Raw genomic sequence first — 22,658 nt, forward strand, 5'->3', positions numbered from 1 at the left:
TGGGCACATAGTGCTATACAGATTATTAGAAATAGACTAATTTATATGTAGAGCTAGTCATTAAGAACTGTGAGCTAATAGGCCAGTTCGTAATTAATAGTAAGCTTCAGAGTAGTTATTTGGGAATTGACGGGCGGGAGAGAAATCTTGTTACACAAAAACATACTACTTTTTGTGTATTTCTAATAAATCTGCTCATATCTCCTTTGATTTATAAGGCCTAGAAAATCAGAGTAAGATCATGCCAAAGACCACCACCCTATTGGTGGACAGCTTTAAAACTGGACCTCTGGACCTTTACAAAGAAATGGATCAAACCTAAAATAATCGCAGTAGGGATGCTAGTCCTCTCTGGACCACAAGACTCAAAAGCTGTCTTAATTTTGTATCCTTTTCTTTACAGTTGATCACACTCAAATGGTCCTGTGACAATCTTAAGTCTGTCTATCTGGGTCCCCTTGATGGTCCTCTACATCTAATAATCATCAAGAGTGGACAGTGTAAAACTTCCACACTCCCACTGTCACCTGGGACAGCTAGACTCACTCAAAGTCCATCTCATAAATGACTTATAGGTTTCAATTCCTGGGAGAAGGACATTATGTAACTATATGCATATTAGCAAGCTTGGAAGCCATTGAAGACAGACCCTCTTTACAGCATTTTTCTCCTCCAAAAATTGTTATCAGACAATGTCCTAAGTGCCCTTATGAGGACATAACTCTTGTCAAGAATATAATACTTATGAGGATGACAACTATGCCCACCCTTTACACCAATCTAATAAAAACGAAGGTCAGGAATGTTAGCCAGTGCCCTGTCAATAGCACAGCTCTGCCATTATGAACTGTGAAGACTGTTCCCATAACCACAGTAATTTGGTTTACAGAACTAAAGTATCTTCTTTGCTTGCCTGCCCTGCACCACGGAGCAAAGTAAAGGCTAACTCCCCCCCACACACACCTTTTTAGGTAGGGTCTCTCTGTGTGACCTTGGCCCGAATCCACCCAAGAGACCAGGTTGGCCTTGAATTCAAAGAGCTTCAGGCCTTTGACTCTAGGTGAAGTGACTAAACTGATAAGCCAGCCTGACCTGGTCACCTTTAACTCACTATTCCCTGGTAATCACTGGCAATGGGCAACTGCATGCCATAAAGTAAAAATTTCAATCCTCTTCTCCTCCTCCTTCTACCCAGCCTGTAAGGGAACAGGCTCTGGTATTAACGTGGTCCTCTTCTGTAGATTTCCTTGAAAATAAAGGCCTAGCCTGTTGGCAAGCTGCTCATAGCTTGTCAGTCTTTCCTTCACACTAACCTTTCAACCTTATTGGTAGCTAGGAGTGGTTATTTTTAGCAGGAAAGGCATACACTTTCTATTCCCTTAAAGAGATAACATTAAATTCCTATGCAAATTTTATGGAGGTCAGCAGTTAAGAGAGCTGCCAGCTCTTCCAAAGGTCCTGAGTTTAATTCCCAGTAATCACGGGGAGGCTCACAACCATCTGTAATGAGATCTGGTGCCCTCTTGAGGAAGACACCTGGTCAGTTGTCTTCATCTACTGAGACCATGAAACCCAATATGGACAAATTCAGTAGAACTGCCATCACGGGCTGCCAATGAATGCGTTAGCATTGCCCGGGAATAAATTTCAATTTATTTTCATTCATAAGATTTATAAAGCACAGGTTTTACTTAATTTGATTTCAGAGGGTTTTTTGTTGTTGTTGTTGTTTTGTTTTTTGTTTTTACTGTATATGAAAGTTTTGCTTGCATGTATGTATGTGCACTGTGTGTGCCTGGTACAATGAAGCCTAGAAGGGTGAGACAGATCTAGAAATGGAGTTACTGGTGGCTGTAAACTGTGATGCAGGAATTGAAACTGAATCCTTTGCAGGAGCAAGTGTTCCTTACTACTTCACCATCTCTCTAGCCCCAAGTACAAGTCATTTAAAAGAAAGATGTAGCCTTGCTAGGCAGTGATGGCTCACGCCTTTAATCCTAGCACTTGGTTGGCAATTGGATGTCCGTGAGTTCAAGGCCAGCCTGGTCTACAAGAGCCTGTTTCAGGACAGGCTCCAAAGCTACAGAGAAACCCTGTCTCGAAAAACAAAAACAAACAAACAAAATGATATAGCCTCTTTTCCAAGGGTACTGAACTGCCTACTATTTAACCAATATATTATAAAAGAGTTGGAATAAAATAAGTGGAATAAATTTCGAGTTTGAAAGGAATGAAAAAACACACAATAGTGAATCATGTCTAAGATGTCTGAAATTTTGTTGTGCAGAAGCTACAATGCATGGATATTCCTTAATTTAATTCTCAAAAACTTTGTAGGCCACTATTTTCAGAGACGGTTGGTTCTATTGCTTAGAAAGTGTGGTGGTTTGAAAGAAAATGGCTCCTGTGGTGGTTTGAAGAAAATAGCCCCTAAAAGAAGTGGCATGAGGAAGTGTGGTCCTGTTGGAGGAAGACTCTTTTGTTCAAGCTTCTCTCAGAAACTGTTGGTCAACTTCCTGTTGCCTCCAAGTCAAGATATAGGACTATCAGTTCCAGCACAACATCTGCCTACAGCTGCCAGGCTCCCTACTATGATGATAATGGACTGAGCCTCTGAAATTATAAAGTAACCACCACAATTAAATGTTTTCTTTGTAAGAGTTGCCATGGTCATAGTGTTGTTTCATAACAATAAAACCTAATTTAGACAGGAAGGTATTTGTTATACTTGACCATCTTTGGATCCACCAACAGAGATTATAAAATATGTGAAGCCCTTCCTCTCTCTTCCCATCCTCTCTGCATACCTTTTATCTCCTCCCTCTCTTATTTCTCTCCTTTCAGAAGGCTGAGCCCTTTCTCAGGCTGCTTACTGTTTTCCGGAGGCTGAAAAGAAACAAATGTTCCTCAGACACAGCCCCATTAACCACACTACACATTTACTGATAGTACAGCTCTCATGGTCTCTACCTTTTTATTTATTTGATTACAGTCATTTATTATTCCAAAAACTTATCATGAATTTGAGACATGATTTACTTTAAATTTAGCTGCAAGTTCCTGGGTGTGAGGGAAGATTTACTCTCAGTTTATCCCTACCCCCACCCCTTCCTGAGACATTTCAAACAAAAATGAAAGGATTTACTAAGTATGAACTTCAATTGATTCCAAAATTTAAACTAAATTTGTTGGTTTTAGCTCTAATGTTGTCTTTGATAGATGGCTCATATACAATGAGCTTTTGTACATTCAAATAAATTTTCAATTATACATCTATCCAGTTGAAACCGACAGCTGCAAACTTTAACCCTTCATGTCTTGAAATTCTTAAGATATCCAATGAAAAATGTCTTTTATATCCTAGTTCAACCCAGTAAATTATTTTTCTGGGCTCATTTCTGTTCTGTAATAACTAGTCAAAGGAAATACACAGTAACCAAATAAATAACACTAATAACCACTGATTTCCAAAATTCCTTCCCTGAAACCACATACCCTATGACCTGAATTCTAGTTAAGGCAGGTGTCAATATCATGGAAGATTTATCTTAGAAACCATCTGCTTGTGACTAAGCCACAAAGTCCACACCATATAGCTTAGGTATCTGTTGTACATGTATTCATTACAATAGAACGAACCATTCTGAAATCAAGTTCAACTTTACTGAAACTACAATAATGAACAACTCCCAAATCACTGAGGATTATAAGGCAAGTATGATCCCTGATCAGATTCTACTGGCTATGAATCAAGTTGGTTAGATGCTAAAGACAGTATGACATGAGCCTCCAAGAGATCCATCTCTGTTCTTCTGTGTCTGAAGTATTAAAACTAGACACAACTGCTATTTACCACTTGTGTTTCTAAAGCTATTTCCTGGTTAAATGTAACCTCCACATCTTTCTGATTGTTTTTCACTTACTTTGAAAATCCTAAACGATCTGAGAATATACACATCAGCATTTTGAAATTCAACTTTAATCTGTATAAAAAATTGCCAATATATACCAGCAGTCTAGGCTGAACAGAATATAACATTGGTGCTGAAGGTTACAGTAGTTCTGGGCTCTTCACATCCTTTCAAAAGACGTCTCAGGAACATGATTAGCTCAGTCAGACAATGTCTCAAGAGTACTCAAATTTTAATTTGTATACAAATTTCAGATGCTTTCAAACAAAATATAAAACTAAACGAAAGATATCAAATAAAAGACCTTAGCAATTTGTGGCAGTGACATTTAAATTTTATGATGAACTCAAGACTGTTTTATTGTAATGTATTAATATAATTGCTTTAAGAAATAGGCAAGCAAGGTATCTTTACCCTTTGTTTGGTTCTTTATGAGACTGCAAATTTCTAATAAATTTCCTAAAACTTATAATAGAAGTCACATATCATGATATCTGCATCAGATGGTTAGAAAGATTCTGGACATTTTCAAGGAAATGGACATAAATAACTTGCAAGAATTATTCCTATTCTTATGCAAAAGGAAAGAGTAGATAAAGGATATACCTATGAGATAACTAAAATATTCGTGAATGTGTGTGTGTGTGTGTGTGTGAGAGGGGGGGGGGCAGGGGAGTGTGTGGAGATAGTTCTCTCCTTTGACCAATGCCTCTGACCTCCATAGGACCTGTATGCACATGTACATAGCCCCCTACCCCTATCTCATACATAAACACATACAATAAAAATCTTTTGTTAAAGCAAAAGCAAACAAAAACCACAATACATTTTTTTGAGGGGGGGGACTCAACTATAACTAACTACAAGGGACATAAGAGGTATGTAACAGGCAAACTTTACATTGTTGGTCAACATAGCATCAACAATATTTGTCTTGGGGGGAAAACCCATGGTTGGTATAGCACGATTAGAAAAGACCTAGAGACAGATATTGGGGTTCAACCTGAAAATCAGAAAAGCAAAAGAGGTCAAGTCACTAAAGAGCTCTTACCTCTTTGAAATATTCAGACTGAAAGACAGTGAGTTCCTGTCTCATCCCACCTTATATTCCTCTCTAGTACTGGCATTGAAGACATGCACCACAACAACTCAGCAGCTATGGCTAACTAGCATGGCTGTTGTGATTAAAGGTGTGTGCAACCACTGCCTGGCCTATATGGATGCTTTGCACTGACCCTCAGGCAAGTTTTATTTATTAAAACACAAACAATATACCACTATATTTTCCCTCTCTCCGGCACCATGCCAAATCTGGTTCAGTTGTTTCCTTCCTTCGAAGAGAAAACTTCTCAGAGCAATTAAAGAACCTAATGCGTATAGTAAGAAACCATACTGCACTAGATAATTGAACAAATATAAAAGAGAGAACAAAAAAATTCAGGAGAAATCATAAAGCAAATATTTTGTCAAACTTCTATAAAAGAACAAAGATCAAAATTAAAAATACAAATAAAAGATTTTGTCATTGAAAGTCTGGTAGACACAGGTGTAGATTTAACAATAATGCCATCAGAATTTAAGGATCCAAATTGGTCTCTTCAGAATGTAAATGTTCAATTTTTAGAATCAAAAATTTTATCTCAGGTAAAGCAGAGCATGAGAAGTATTGAATGTATAGGACCAGAAGGACAGAGAGGAATATTAAAACCACATGTGGCTAACATATCAATGAATTTGGGACATGATTTGTTAGGGCAACAAAATACTCAGATTAACATTCCCCCAATCTTATAAATGAGCCATAAATTAACGTATGTTTCTGGGGAAAATATGAGAAGGATTTAAAAAGAACAGTGAGCGACCATTCAGTTGTACAAAAACAGGGCATAATAGTTTCAGGTATTTCTAAGGCTGACAAACAAACATGTATGGATTAAATAAAGGTTTTTAACAACAGAGAAACTGTAAGCTTTAGAACAGCTGGTATAGGAGTAACTAGATGCTGGGCATATTTAAGAATCAACCAGTCCTTGGAAATTTCCTGTATTGCCATTAAAAAAAATCTGGAATATGGTGAATGGTAACAAATCTAAGGGCTGTTAATAAGGTGATTCATCCAATGGGCTCTCTACAGTCTGACACTCGTTTGCCTTCTCTATTGCCTAAAAGAAGGCCTCTTATTTATTTAAAAGATTGTTTCTTCAATATACCTTTACAAGAAAAAGAGAAAATTTTGCCTAAACAGTGACTACTTATAATTCTCAGTCTGCTAAAGATCTATATGAAAGGTTCCTATAACCACAGAAAATGTTAAACAGCCCCACCCTGTGTCAATATTTTGTAAGTAATGCAAATAAATCATAAAGGGCAAGTTACAAATAAGAAATTTTAAGTAAAGTGGATTAAAGCCCTTATGATTTTGCCCAAAAGTCAGAATTACATGTTATTCTAATGGAACTAAAAGATTTTAAATAACCTCTCAATACCAATTTGCAAAATGCAGAAAGAGTTGTTTTACAAACTGAGATTGCTGAACGATTTATTCAGTTAAAAGATATCATCAAAAATAGGCATCATCCCATATACATAACATACATCCAATCACATACAGGTGTCCCAGGTCCTCTAGCACAAGATTATGCAGAAACTGATCAACTTTTGATTGTAAATGTGCTGAATGTCTCAGAATTTCATTTAAAAAACATCATATCAATTGCAAAGGTTTAAGAAAATTCTTTGCGATTACATGACAAGTCAAAGAAATTATAAAGAAATGTCCAACTTATTCTTTATACAATCAAATACTACTATTGTATGAAATAACCCAAAGGGGACTCAAAGGAATGAAATCTGTCCGATGGATGTGTTCCATTTTGTAGAATTTGAAAAACTAAAATATGTACACCACACCATTGATACCTATTCTGGTTTTCAATGGGCAACTGCCTTGAGTTCAAAAAAGACTGATTCAATAATCACACATTTGCTACAAGTTATGGCCATCATAAGTATACATGTACAAATAAAGACAGACAATACTTCAGCATATGTCTCTAACAAAATAAAATCATTTTTGCTTATTATAATAAAAAGCATATCACGGGTATTCCATACAATCCTACAGGGCAGGCAGTTATAAAAAGATCAAATTGAACTCTAAAGGATATGCAAAATAAACAGAAAGGGATGAAAAATACCCCTAGAAATAGACCGCATAATGCTTTATTAACTTTGATTTTTTTAAATGCTAATGAGAAAGGAACAATAGCTGTAGGAGACATTGGATACTAGAAAAAAAACAATGGAATTAAAGTAGCTGATATACTTTAAAGATGTCTGACCTCAGAATGGAAACAAGGACATGTATTACATTGGGAAAGGGGTTTTGCTTTTGTTTCTACAGAAGAAAAGCTATGGATTCCATCAAAATTGATAGAGATTCTATTTGAACAAGAGACACCTAATAATGAGAACAGATGATAGTTGATTAAAGATTATGGCTGTTCAATCTAAAATAACATATAAAACTAACAAATGATTTTCATCTGAGCAGAAATAATTTGCCAAAAGAGAATCTCCTTAAAGTTAGTGTTGGGGAAGGGTTTTGTTTTTATCTTTATAGGAGAATGAAGATATCCAGGTAAGGAATCTGAAGACTACTGGGCAAATGAGACATCTGAAGAAAAAGGACAAATCATTCACAAAAAAATATCTCAAGGAAAAGTAAAAATTGGCCTATCGGTATATCACATTTTCAACAGGGTAAAATTTCATAAATCTTCCCAAATATTTATTTGCTGTTCTTTATAACCATATAATGCAAACACTTTTTTTGTAGTCCCAGTTTAAATAGTAAAGCTGACTTTGGAGTTGGAGTGTGGCTCTCTCCTTCTCTAAACCCAAGCATGATTATTAAAGTAAAATCCAAAATCTCTGTCTCATGTCAGAAGAGCCACCTGAAACAGGACAAAAGAAAAACAAAAATTTAAGAACTATTTTATTGCTACCAATCTCATAATCTTTTGGCTTTATATTGACTCAACTATTACTTTTAAATGCTTTACACTGGATTGAATTTTGCATATTATATATAAATTTTGTATGTTGATACAAAATTGAGAGTAATTTTGTTAGAATATAGTGTACATACATCGTAGGTCCATATTCTATATGGCATGGCAGCAAGGCTCTAAAGCCATAGTCAGTATCTATCTAGTGGTCAGGTAACCTTCCAGACAGGCTGTCGCTAACCTAACAAAAGGTCAGGATGTTGCTCTGCTCCTTCTCTGTAATTTGGAGGATACCTGAATAGAGATGCTAATTCAAGCCTAAGTGATTGAGATACCATACAGAACAGGAAAATGTGACAGAGGAGACTTAGGTAGAGGTGAACTTGACTAAAAGTCATTCACCTGGTTACCTAGAAAACAGAATGCTAATGACTTTGCCCCTCGGTTTATGTTTTGATATATAAAGCTGTTTGAGGAATTTCTAAGGATGAGAACTCAGGATTTCATGAGGGATCTATGAGAATCTCCCTCCTGATGAAGCCAGGTAAATTGTGTCTTTGTTCCCACACCTCCAAACCGGTCCAGAGAGAGATAGTTTATGTTGGGGTCTGGTTCAGAGAAATAATTTATGGTCCAGGCTGCCACAGGACCCTGACGGTACATTTCTACTCTGGTTCAAGGTATTGTACATATACAACTCATTTAGCAATGTTTTAGTCTTTGAAAATCATTATTATCAACTGTTTAAGACAATAAGAAAATGCAGGTTAGTTGTTAATCGCCTAAAATAATTGAACTTGTTACCACATTAGGTATATTTTCAGCACCCAAACAAAGGCATATTTTAACAAACAGGTCATCTTCAAATACCTCAGAGGTCCACAGAATATCATTTAAGATGTTCTAATAATACTTTTTCTTATGAAATGAGACATGCCTGCCTCCTGTCAGCACCAATCTATTTCAGAGAAAATGATGGGCATATCAATGGAATTTGCTTTATTTGCTGAAAAAGTAAGCAACTAGGCAAGAAAGTCCCCTTTCCTCGATGGTTGACAGTATGTTCTCATAACGGGCAAGCAGGACACAAAGAAAAAGTGACAGGCAGACAAGGCGAGACAGAACTTTAAAAACTCTGTTTCATAGAAAAGTCTGTCAGATATTCTAGGCCTGTAAGCTGAAGATGGATGCTCCAATGTTGCAGAGAAATTTTGGATGACTATCCAGGCAACCAACTGTTTATGTCATTTCTCACATTTCTTGGAAGTCATTTGCTCACGCTTCCTGCTGATACAATTAGTATTATTTCCTTCATGGGTCTCTGAGGGAGTTGAAGACTAGATAGTTATAGTTTTCCTGGTTTACCTGATGCAGAAAGTAAGTTGTCATAGAAAGTAAAGTAGGCACAAGACTTTGGACTTACCAAGATAGGATAGATATGGAGTATTTTGCCTGAATTTGACAAATGCAAATGGATTAGACATTACTGACATATTTACTGCCTGTATATACTGTGTATAGTTATTGTACTTATTGTATATAGTTTTCTTATATTAGTTATAACCTTTTTTATTTAAGATAAAAAACTATTCATTTGCATTTTAGTAAATAAAACTTTCCTGAAGATCAGAACGGAAAACAGCTACACTAGTCAGCCATATAGGCCAGGCAGTAGTGGCACATACATTTAATCCTAGCAGCCACAGTAATTAGAAATAAAGACTCGGTGTAGTGGTGAGCCCCTTCCATCCCAGCACTAGAGAAAAATAAAAGGTGGAATGAGATAGGAACTTGCTCTCTTTCAGTCTGAAGATTTCAAAGAGGTAAGAGCTCTCTAGTGGCTTTACCTCTTTTGCTTTTCAGATCTTCAGGTTGAAACCCAGTATCTATTTCTGGGTTTTTATTAATTGTACTACAGGATGGTGCACAATTCAACTGAGAATCTACATTCATATCTAAGAAAGATACATGGAAGAAGGCATCCTTTCAAAGGGCTTACAGTAAATTTCCTGAGAGGTAGAACTAGGACCTACTTGTCTGATGAAGGACAGCTTCCCATTTAAAGGTCTTGTCCCCTCTTAATCCTAAAATTATACTCCATAGGAGTTATCGAGATATACAACAGTTAAAGGAAACATGATAGATAGATAGATAGATAGATAGATAGATAGATAGATAGATAGATAGATAGATAGATTCACTACAACCAAACACATGTAGGCAAACATGATATAAAACTTGGGATTTCCGGCACAAAAACGGGGATGTTGACCAATGGAATCGAATCGAAGACCGAGATATTAATCCACAAACCTATAAACACCTGATTTTCGACAAAGGAGCTAAAAATCATACAACGGAAGAAAGCAAGCAAATTTAACAACTGGTGCTGGCATAAATGGATGTCAACCAGTAGAAGAATGAAAGTAGATCCATTTCTATCACCATGCACAAAACTCAAGTCCAAATGGATTAAACACCTCAATATTAATCTGACCACACTGAATCTGATAGAAGAGAAAGTGGGAAGTAGTCTACAACACATGGGCACAGGAGATCTCTTCTTGTGTAGAATCCAAGTAGCAAAGACAATAAGAGCAACAATTAATAAATGGGACCTCCTGAAACTGAGAAGCTTCTGTAAAGCAAAGGACACTGTCATTAAGACAAAAAGGCAACCTACTGACTGGGAGAAGATCTTCACCAACCCCACATCAGACAAAGGTCTGATCTCCAAAATATATAAAGAACTCAAAAACTAGACATTAAAACTCTAATTAACCCAATTAAAAAATGGGCACTGAACTGAACAGAGAAATCTCAACAGAAGTGCCAAAAGACACTTAAGGTCATGTTCAACCTCCTTAGTGATCAGGGAAATGCAAATCAAAACAACTCTTAGATACCATCTTACACCTATCAGAATGGCTAAACTCAAAAACACCAATGATAGCCTATGCTGGAGAGGATGTGGAGTAAGGGGGAACATTCATCCATTGCTGGTGGGAATGCAAACTTGTGCAACCACTTTGGAAATCAGTGTGGCGGTTTCTCAGGAAACTGGGAGTCAATCTGCCTCAGGACCCAGCAATTCCACTCTTGGGAATATACCCAAGACATGCCCAATCATACTACAAAAGCATTTGTTCAACTATGTTCATAGCAGCACTATTTGTAATAGCCAGAACCTGGAAACAACCTAGGTGCCCCTCAATAGAAGAATGGATAAAGAAGGTGTGGCACATATACACTTTAGACTTCTACACAGCGGTAAATAACAATGACATCTTGAATTTTGCATGCAAATGGATGGAAATAGAAAACACTTTACTGAGTGAGGTAACCCAGACCCAAAAAGAGGAATATGGTATGTACTCACTCATAAGTGGATTCTAGCCATAATTAAAGGACATTGAGCCTATAATTCGTGATCCTAGAGAAGCTAAATAAGAAGGTGAACCTAAAGAAAAACATATAATTATTCTCCTGGATATTGGAAGTTGACAAAATTGTTGGGCAGGGGTGGGGAGCACGGGGGTGGGGGTGAGGTGGGGATAAGGGGAGATGGGGGGAGAGAAGGGAAAAGGGGAGGATGGGAAGAGCTTGAGGGAATGGGATGGTTGGGATGAAGGAGGGGTGGATGTGTGAGCAAGGAAGTATATATCTTAATTAAGGGAGCCATTTTAGGGTTGGCAAGAGACTTGACTCTAGAGGGGTTCCTAGGTGTCCAAGGAGATGTCCCCAGCTTATTCCTTAAGCAGCAGAGGAAAGGGTTCCTGAACTGGCCTTGTCCCATAGCCACACTGATGAATATCTTGCATATTACCATAGAACCTTCATCTGGTGATGGATGGAGATAGAGACAGAGACCCACACTGGAGCACTGGACTGAGCTCCCAAGGTCCTAATGAGGAGCAGATGAAGGGAGAACATGAGCAAGGAAGTCAGGACCGCGAGGGGTGCATTCACCCACTGTAATGGTGGGACAGATCTAATGGGAGATCACCAAGGCCAGATGGAATGGGACTGATGGAGCATGTGATCAAACCGGAGTCTCTGAATGTGGCTGATGGTGGAGGCTGACTGAGAAGCCGAGGACAATGGCACTGGGCTTTAATTCTACTGCATGGACGGGCTTTGTGGGAGCCTTGTCTGTTTGGATGCTCACCTTCCTGGACCTGGGGGGAACAGGGAGGACCTTGGACTTCCCATAGGGTAGGGAACCCTGACTGCTCTTTGGCCTGAAGGAAGAGGGGGAGGGGGGGAGAGGAAGGTGAAGGAGGAGGGGAGGGAAGTGGGAGGAGGTGGAAATTTTTAATAAAAAAAAATAAAAAAAACAGAGGGGATTTCCCCCTCTGTATGCTGTGACTATGTTTTATTACCATTGGATAATAAAGAAGCTGCTTTGGGCCTAGTGCAGCACAGACTAGAACAAGGTGGAAATTCCAAGTAGAGATAGAGGAGAATAGAAGGTGGAGTCAGAAAGATGCCATATAGCTGCTGAAGGAGATAGACACTGGAACTTTACCCAGTAAGCCATAGCCTTGTGGAGATACACAGAATAATAGAAATAGATTAATTTAAGATGTAAGAGTTGGTTCATAAAAAGCCTAAGCTATTGGTAAAGCAGTGCAGTAATTAATATAGTTTCTGTATAATTATTTTGGGTCTGGGTAGCCGGGAATGAACAAGCAGTCTCCATTTACATACCTTGGGTTTTTCTCCCATCATTTTAGAACAGTTAAAGATAACAAATCATTCATTTACAAGAATCCTTTAAAGGCAATCAGATTATACTACATTTTATGAAAATATCAAATACATGTCCTCACATAAACTCTTCTTAAAATATGGTATTACATACTGGGCAGTGGTTGCACACACCTTTATTCTCAGAACCCAGGAGGCAGAGGCAGGTGGATCTCTGTGAGTTCAAGGCCAGCATGATCTACAAGAGCAAGTTCTAGGGCAGGCTCTAAAGCTACAGAGAAACCCTGTCTCAAAAAGCCAAAAAAAAAAAAAAAAGACATGATAGTTTCCGGGATGTACAGCAGGGCAAAAAAATCCCTCTCTCACCTACCTTTCTTCATACTTTTTACCTAAAAGAGCTTGGACCGCATACATAGACAAAAGCTGAAGTGCAAAGAGCCCTCATCTGATAATTCAAGAAAGGAGATTGCACACCCTGTGCTGATTACAAATGGTGTATCTTACATGTTTAGATTACTAAGTATTCTAAATACTTAGTAATCCACATTAAAACTAACTATAAGCCCTGAGAGAGCAGCTGAACAGTGGCATGAGCCAAATTCGTTCTCATAACTTTAAGCTCCTCTCACTGCAGCTCGGTGAAGTGCACCGCCACCCCAGAGCCAACCTAATCACTCCCATTTACTGCTTATTAAAGAGGCAAAAAATATGGTCTTTAGCAATGTTCCCAGCAACAAGATTTTCTTCCATTAGATAGAACTTGCAATACCCTTCAGTGTTCTTCCAGTCCCCTCACATTGAAATAGAACTGCAAGGCAAAATAAACTGGCAAAAAAAAAAAAAGGTGGAACTAGAGTAGAAAACATCAAATGATGGTAGCTAACGATATTCCCGGTGAGACACATCCAGTCTTGTGACATTTGTTGGGTACCTGCTCTATATTGGGTACATTAAAAAGTCTAAGACACATTTTCTCAAAGAATTTCTACAACTCTGGTAATTACTACAGGGAGAAAGATAATATATTGTTTCCAGCAGTGAAAAAAAAAACATTATCACCACTTGCTGAAATATATATAAATTTAAAAGGAAGAGGTTGGGAAAGACTTTATAGGGAAAATGGGCCTTGAATTATATTTTTAAAAAAGCAAAAGTTGGTGAAGGAGACAAAAAGTGACCTTAAAGAAAAGGAGCACACCACACCACACAAGCATAGTATTCTTGCAAGCAGTTAACAGATACACTCTGCTGAAGCCACTGCTTTCTGAAGAGATTCTGAGAGACCCATCTAGAACATCTGGGTGTTACACTAGAAGAGTGACAATGATTCCAACTCTTCCAAGATCTCATCCACATCACCACACACACCAGCTGTCCTCAGCTGTCATTTACTGTACTACAGATCAGGTTTCTAAGACCCCCCTCTAGAAATCTGCTAGGAAACCTCAATTTCACATCACACATCACCATACTAGTTTCTAACATCTTAAATTTTAGTGAAAAGCAATTTGTCTGCCATATAAAAAGAGAATGGCCTCTGCATACACAGGAACTAGAAAAATTCTATTTGAATTCTATTTCCACATACATGGTTTACATTATCTTAAGCAATGATATATCTGTCTTTACAAAGTCTGTGTGTCAACAACGATTTACTTAGTAGACAATAATGGGCTCAATGTAGGAGGCTGGAACCTGACAGAGTTGAAAATGGAGATATTTTCCCTTCTCACTCAAATGATGTATGAGTAAAAGAAAACCTGAAATGAGAGGGACTATAAAAATCTGTAACTTTTTAAAAATGTAAATGTGTAAATATCTGAATTCCAAGAATAAAGAAATATAAGCCATGTATGGTGGTACATTCCAACAGAAGAAGGTAGATATCTGTAAATTGAAGCCAGTCAGGATGACATAGCGAAATTCTGTCTCAAAACAAACTATATATATATATATATATACATATATATATACATATATATGTTATAAATTTTAAAGAAAAATAAGAAAATGTGCCACCAATATCTTACCTTTTTATACTTCATGCAGAGATTTTCTATAATTACAGTTTGAGGGACCTCATACATTTGTAATCTGTTTATAAAGCTTGTTCTGCTTTTTCTTGACATCATATTAGAAGTATTTCCAAGGATATAATGCAAAAGCCATAAAAGAAGATTCACAAATATATACTATCCAGATTAATAGTGTTATAATTTATGGACCTGTGGTGTGGGACAATGGTATGTATTCTTTCAATTATATTTTAATAAAATGCTGATTGACAAGTAGCCAGGCAGGAAGTACAGGCAGGACAACCAGGCAGGAAGTAGAGGCAGGACAACAAGAACAGGAGAATTCTGGGAAGAGGAAAGCTTGGTCTGCAGTCCTGACCCAGTCACAGAGCAAGCAAGATGTAACTGCCTCACCAAAAAAAGGTACCAAGCCATGTGGCTAACATAGACAACAAAAATGGGCTAATATAAGTTATAAGAAGCCTGAGCTAATGGGCCAATCGGTTTATAATTAATGTAGACCTCTGTGTGATTTCTTTGGGACTTAATGACTGCAGGGACCGGGCAGGACAGAAAACTCAGTCAACAGACCTGTGTGCCTATTACTACACAGTTAAGGTTTTTAACTTTTATCAGTAATGTTACATTACTTTTATCAGTAATGTTGGCCCCAGTGTCCTGTTCTCAAATAACACTCAGAGCCCTGGCACATCAGCACCTTGAGGAGCATCCCAGTGTTCCAATCAGTCAGCAGAGATACTAAAGTGGCTGAGGTTATCTCACCTACTGGGCCTTCTCAATGAAGCTGCTTGTCTGACACAAAGTTACAGCTACAGGAATCTACTTCAAACTCCATGCTCTGCTAATTTTCTGCCATATATCATGACCAAAGTCAAGATTAGTCAAATTATTTTAAATGAACTCTAAGAAAAAGGTATGGTTTAAAGGTTGGTATCATTAAAGAGGCCAAAGACTACTGGCTGTAAACTACCAGAAACAGCAGAAACTACTGTTAGTAACAGGAATTTTCTTGGGAAAACACTGCTAAGTAATTGCACAACACACATAAGTCTCTGTAAAGAAACACAAACCCTCTAAGGAATGTGAGTGATTAAACTTGGAAGCCTAGCAGCACGTGGACAGGGAGCTAATCTGCTGCTCAATGAATTCTAGGTAAAGTGCAGAAACAGGAAACATAAACCAATTTATTGACAGGCAGAGATATCATTAGAAAATCTGTTATTTAACCCCATCAAAAAAAAAAAAGAAAATTCTTTGGACATTGGTTCCCCATGTAATTAATATGAAGAAAATTATTATTATATCCTAAAGGCTATGCCTGTTTGTCTCACAAGGACCCTAGAACTTTCCCTATTTTGTTCACAGAGAGCCACAGGGAGTGGGTCCACTTAGACAATCATTATTGCGAGATGAGAGACTTTCCACATAATTTGTCAGATAAGGAGTTACCGCAGTTAGAAATAAGTAACTCACTAACAAGTGACACACACATATACACACATGCACACACACACACACACACAATCTCCACTGACTGAGTTCATACGTTATAGTGACATTACTATAATTTATTTTCCCTACTGGGAAATGTTTTGGTCATAATAACCAAAACTTTATGTACTAATATTAAATAGAAATCCAGGGAATCCCACAGGAAAAGTCATTTAAATTACGGCAATGTTCAACATAGTTTAGTGTGCCTCAGAGATAGCTGTGAGTTGGTAGAGAGGTATGAAAAGGTCTTTCATGCAAGACTTGGTATCTAGCATCTTCTGAAATAGTGGTAGTCACTGTTATGCAAGACAGAAGAGTAACAGTTACTTTTGAACCAGGGCAAGATTACTTTAGGCTTTTCTTTCTCCATTTGACATGTAAAGAAAATACTCACTGCCCATTTATCACACAAGTTGTTTTAAGAAGCCATATGAGATAATGTAAGGTACACAGAGTTTGAATACTACAAATACTAGAATGGAAGGCATTTTACCAATAAAAATTTCTGTCATTTAAAAATTGTTTCCAGCTTATAGAAACACAAGAAATATGTAGGGAAAGAAATTAGAATTTTTACCCAATGTTTTGGGTTTTTTTTTTCATAATCTCAGCATAGTAACTTATGATTTATTATTTTTTTTCGAGGCAGGATTTCTCTGTAGCTTTGGAGCCTGTCCTGGAACTAGCTCTTGTAAACCAGACTGGCCTCAAGCTCACAGAGATCCACCTGCCTCAGCCTCCTAAGTGCTGGGATTAAAGGCATGTGCCACCACCACCCAGCTTGATTTTTTTAAATAATCAAATTACTTTCAATTATACATAAGATCTAAAAATTAATTTTTAATCCTTGAGCAAAAGGCATGTAATTTATAATTTAAAGCAAACAAAATTCACAAAAACTTGTGTATCATTAATGCAAAGCATTGCTATCCACAGACAGTGATACAATACCAGGTCTTATCCCCAGGCAGCAATAATCAGTAAGATGGTACAGAGGAACAAAATCCTGGCCCCGGCCCTGCCCCTTGCAAAGCGCACTCCCTCTTGAGTTCATATTGCCATAACTTGCACATATTGCCCACACTTTTCTAGTGGGGAGGCTTCTGTCTTCAAGGATTAGAACGACAGAAAGCAAGAAAGCAGGTGAAGCAAACATCCACTTTGTAATTGCCACCCTTTCCCTTCCTGACTCAGACACAGAGGCAACATACCTACCCAAAGTCAAAATGAGCTCTTGCCATATAAGAAGCGCCTAAAAAGGAAGACGCCCCATTTGGGTAATGGTTAGAACTAGAGAAACCTCCAGAGTGTGTTCTTTGAAATGTGATTTGATGGATGTAAATGGACTACATATACTATAGGGTAGTAAAAGCAGATGATAAAGACATGGTACAAAGGCTTAGGGTAGCAAAGTTCTGGATGTGCTAAATGAGCAGCACTACTTTGGTTTGAGAGGAGCATCTTTGTTAAACAAGAAGAGAATATGGGGTACCGCTGGGGAAATTTGTTTTTTGCATATATGTGTGTGGGTAGTATGATGACTGAATGTGTGTGGGCACATGTGTACAGGCACAATTGTGAATGTGCATGTGGAAGCCAAAAGTTGATGTAATGTGTCTTTCCATTATTCTCTACCTTATATATTGAAGCAGTGTCTCTCACTGATCCCAGAGTTCACCATTTTGACAACTCTAATTAGCTTGCCTCAGAGATTCCCTGCCTCTGTAACATTGGCAACAGAGATTAAGTGAGTTCTAGAGACTGAAACTCTTACACTTTGGGTTTACACTTGTATAGCAAGTGATTTACCTGCTGAGCCATCTCCCTGCCTCCTAGTTGAGAAAGTCTTAATAGTCATAAAGAAGATTCTCAACAAGAGGCAGAGATGATTCATCAGTGGACAATTACTTGGAAAGTCAGTAGTTCTCAAAGTTAAGCAGAATGAAAATGAAAAATGTGAGTTTTAGAAGAGTTTCTTCCAATGGAAAGAATAGAAAATAACTTTCTCTTAAGAGACAGCTTCTAGGCAGGAAAAGGCCAAGGAAAGGTAGCACTGCATTTGGACACAAATTAAGAGCATGGAACATGAAACCACAGTATCAACAGTTAGGGCAGACTTTGCCCTGAGTTATACACATACACACTGACAGCAGACAGGAAACAAAATCTGGATCCTTTAGCTCCAGTTCTGCTACTTGAGACAATGCCCCACCCCAATCTTTCTCCGGCAATTTTAAGAGGCAGGTATCAGAATAACAAAGATAAATTCTTTTTTCTTTCTTTTTGTTTTGTCTTGGAGACAGGTTTTCTCTGTGTAGCCCTGTCCTGGAACTCACTCTGTGGACCAAACTGGTTTCAAACTCAAAGAGATCCACCCACCTCTGCCTCTAGTGAGCTGGGATTAAAGTTGTATACCACTGCCCAGCTTAAAAGATAAATCCGTAAAAATATGCTCTGTTATCCAGCACAAAATGATCAGTCATAAAAACATATAAACAAGCAAGCAACAGTATATGAACTCAACAGGATATATATATACATATCACATATATGAATATACATATATGTGTGATATTATATATATGTATATGTATATGTGATGGCTATTCATAGTTGTCAACTTTGATTCCCTCTGAAATTAATTAAAATCCAAACAACTGAGTACACACTCTAATCTGATCTTTGAGGTGTGAAGATATACCTTCAATTATATCTCACCTAGTGCTGGTAGCCTATATAAAGGATATGGAAGAAGTAAGCTTGCATTCACTCTCACTAGCAAGTACCATTCCTTTACTGGCATTAGAGTCCACTTCTTTGGGATTTCAATTATATACTGAAGACCAGCTGAGACATCCACTTTTGTGGACAGAGTCACTACTGGATTCTTGAACCACCCGTCTGTAGATAGCCATTGCTGAACTAGCTAGATTACAGCCTGTAACCATATACACGTGTGTGTGTGTGTGTGTGTGTGTGTGTGTGTGTGTGTGTGTATGTATGAATATATAAATATATCCTGTAAGTTTTGCTACTCTAACAAACCCTAATATAGATTTTGGTACCAGGAATGGTGGAGTAGGTGGGCCTTCTGTCTATGTGTTACTTTCATTGGTTAATAAAGAAACTGCCTTGGATTTTTGATAGGGCAGAATTCAGATAAGTGGAGTAGACTGAACAGAATTCTGGGAGAAAGAAAACAGAGTCAGGCAGATGCCATGATTCCCCTTCCCGAGACAGACACTGGCTAGACTCATGCCAGTAAGCCACAACCTCGTGGTAGCGTACAGATTATTAGATATGGGTTAGTCAAGATGTGAGAGTTAGCCAAGAAGAGGCTAGATATAATGGACCAGGCAGTGTTTAAATGAATACAGTTTCTGTGTAATTATTTCAGGAATTAGCCAGGCGGCCTGGAGCCAGGTGGCTGGAAGCAGCCCACCACTCCTTTTACAAGAGAATGGGGTCTTTCCTGAGGTTACAACGCACTTTAAACCATTTAATATCAGGCTTTCCTTTAAACTTTTTATCTTCCTAATCACTGGGCTTAGTTTCATTACACTTTTAATTGTTCTTTTTCTCTTAAAACTAGTTTTTGTATTTCTCTTTGCCCAGCTTCATCCTTTTCATTAGAGATCTGCATAAGAGTGATTACTAATAAACATACTGTACAGTCAATACTATACTGTCTTGAAATCTCCTCTGTCAAATCCACTAATCCAAAATACATCAATTTAGTCTCAGGCAATATTTGAAGAATGACAAAAGACAGTCAAATTCTTTGTCAAAATATCAAAAGTATGGATACACTTACTCCAACAAGGCTACACTTCCAAACCCTTCTAATCTTTTCACATAGTGTCACCCCCAATGACTAAACATTCAAACACATGAGTCTATGGGAGCAATTATTATTAAAATCACCACAATATATGTATACAGAAATACATAAATGAATGCAATAACAATTGCTGAAAAAAGACGCCATAAATTTGAAGGAAAGTGGAAAAGAGTTTACGGGAGGGAGTTTAAGGAGGAAAGAGAAACATTGTAAATAAATTAAAATCTAAAAAACCAATAAAAAAGACAAGAAAAATATGCTTTGATGCTAAGTATACAAAATGCATAAATATGCATTCAACAGTGAATTAATGACTATAATCTGAGGTAAATGTTTGGGTACTTGCTTCATCAGTCATCTCAAGGAATATGATAATCGTTAAGAGACTACCTTGGAAACACTATGATGGTCATTTAGGATACCACACGAAAATAGGCAAAGACATCTTGGTCACCAAGAAAAAAAACCCAGTAAAATCCCATCCCATAAATTCATTAACTCATGGATATAATTAGTACACCCTCCATCACCTAACTACACACGATCACATATATGCATGCACACCTGTGCACCCATGTGTGCATGCGCACACACACACATGCACACACACAAACACAGAGACACTGACCTTTCCCACCATGTCACTGTTGTGCTGCATCCCTAACAAAGGCAACAAATGAGAAATCTCAAGATTTAAGAGAAGGCATTCTCTACCTGTTCCTTTGCAGTTCTCTTCACACACAAATTTTGCAGCATTTATTCTCTTGACTTAGAATTTAAAGTCTGAAAAGAAAATGTTCACACTATACATAAGATGAATAAAGTGGATTTGTTCTTAGAAAAAGCTCTTGCCTCATCCCTCCTTCTCTAGTAATGTACCAGAATTCCACAGAGAAATTACCTGGTATTCTGGGGAAAGTGAACACAAATGCTAGTCTATCTCATTAGCTGTCTGTGAAAAACCAGAGTAGGAAGTTTCAAAAATGAAACATATCTGATTCTAATGACTCTAATGACTGATCAATCCAAGCAGTGTGGTGATAAGAAAGACATCTCTCAAGGTGTACTGAAGCCATGTATGAAAATACCACACTGAAGCTTAGTATGTAAAAACTAATAAATGAATATCAGAAAGAAATTTTCATTTATCTATCTAGTTATTCATTTTAATCAAGAAAGATACAAGGCATTTATAGACATAATCTTGAGGAATTAGGATTTTTCAATTTTCTCCTACCTCAGTTCTGAACAGTACATGATGAAATGGAACAATAACCTGAAATGTACAGTCAGCTCAGCACACAATGAGAGGCAACAAGGTATTTATGAAAGAGCATCTCAAAATAGACAAAAAAGTGGAAACTTCATGAAAAACCATGACATAAGTGATAAAATATTGCACTTTGAGTTAAAAAATGGCCTAAAAGTTCAATAAACTAATTGAAGCATGGTGAGAAGCTCTGGGAGCTGATGCTGGTTCAAGGCTCACTGCATCAAACAGCGCATGGCCAGGAGCACAGGAGAGAGTGCTTTTCAGATGCAGGGAAATGAGTGTAAAAGCACTGATACAACATAGCCAGCCCTAACCTTCTACACAGACCTTTGACTCTGTGCTTTCTCCTTATGGTATTGAAAGATCTACTCACATGATTGTCACACAAAGACAGAGGAACCACAAGAGACAAAATATTATTCCTCATTTTCTCCAAAAAAATAAAATAAAATCCAGTGGAAAAATAGTTCTTCAATAAAATATTGCTTTATATATACATAAAATTAATTCTTGGAGACTGAGAAATTCTACAGATGAATATAATTCTAAGTATCACCTACCCACTCACTCCACTAGAGTTAAAAAGAGATCAAATGTTTCACACAGAAAAAAAAAATAAAAATAAAAACCAGGAAGATAAACAAAAGAAAACACGAAAGTTACACATGGAAAAGTATAATTAAATCTGGAAGTATAAATTCTATACATTTACTACGCAGAACATGATTAATATGTAAAGATGTACACTAAAATTCAGCTCAAACTATATAGAATATTTTTAATATTTTCTAATTTCTGAGTATGATCTTTGAAAAGCTCTCTATCAGCTGTAAATTTTATTGTATGACAGGCTCTATTGAAAGCACACATTGAAATTGCTGTCTATGATGAGCATGGATTCCATTTCACCTTCTTTTCAGCAGCAAGCAAGCAAGCTATCAGTCTTGTATCTGATGACTTCAAGTATTGGTGTCAACTTTAGAACACTGACATATTTTCAGACTATAGAAAATGCACCAATATCTTGTTTCCCAAATATTTTCCTAGGAAGACTCAAATATTTATTCAGTGTAGGATTCACAGTCATATAAAAAGCAAAAACTTACATCTTCAACCAAACCGGCCGAGAGTAGTAGCAATTTTATCGAAAGCCTTTTTTTTTTTAATTGAGATAGCAGTTCTTTCACAGATCCTGAAATACTTACAGATTTTTGAATTCTACTCCTTTAATGTCAGTCTACTCTAGTTTGAAAGACTATTCCTTATTTTGCTCTATAGCATTTCATATCTAATAGGTATGAACCACAATTATATTTTTAATAGTGTCTAATTTTGCTTTACTGTCAATTTTAGAATAATTTAACTAACATATTTCCTTATGAA

At 37.2% G+C, this 22,658-nt stretch overlaps 1 protein-coding gene across 7 annotated transcripts in view; it reads right to left on the minus strand.

The window, feature by feature from the left end:
• Nucleotides 1-22,658, minus strand: part of Exoc6b (exocyst complex component 6B) — a 459,484-nt gene that overhangs the window by 185,826 nt on the left and 251,000 nt on the right. Inside the window, exon 19 of one of the 7 annotated variants that reach the window (XM_085690548.2) lies at nucleotides 6,434-7,867. The exons of the other annotated variants lie outside the window; for them this stretch is intronic. Within the exon in view, the coding sequence (XP_085546674.2) occupies nucleotides 7,850-7,867 (18 nt within the window). The 3' untranslated portion in view covers nucleotides 6,434-7,849. Of the gene's footprint in view, nucleotides 1-6,433; nucleotides 7,868-22,658 lie in introns of those variants that run through there. 7 annotated transcript variants of the gene reach the window in all.

Source organism: Myodes glareolus, chromosome 6 (assembly GCF_982192425.1).
Source record: "Myodes glareolus chromosome 6, mMyoGla1.1, whole genome shotgun sequence".
Classification (NCBI taxonomy): Eukaryota; Metazoa; Chordata; class Mammalia; order Rodentia; family Cricetidae; genus Myodes; species Myodes glareolus.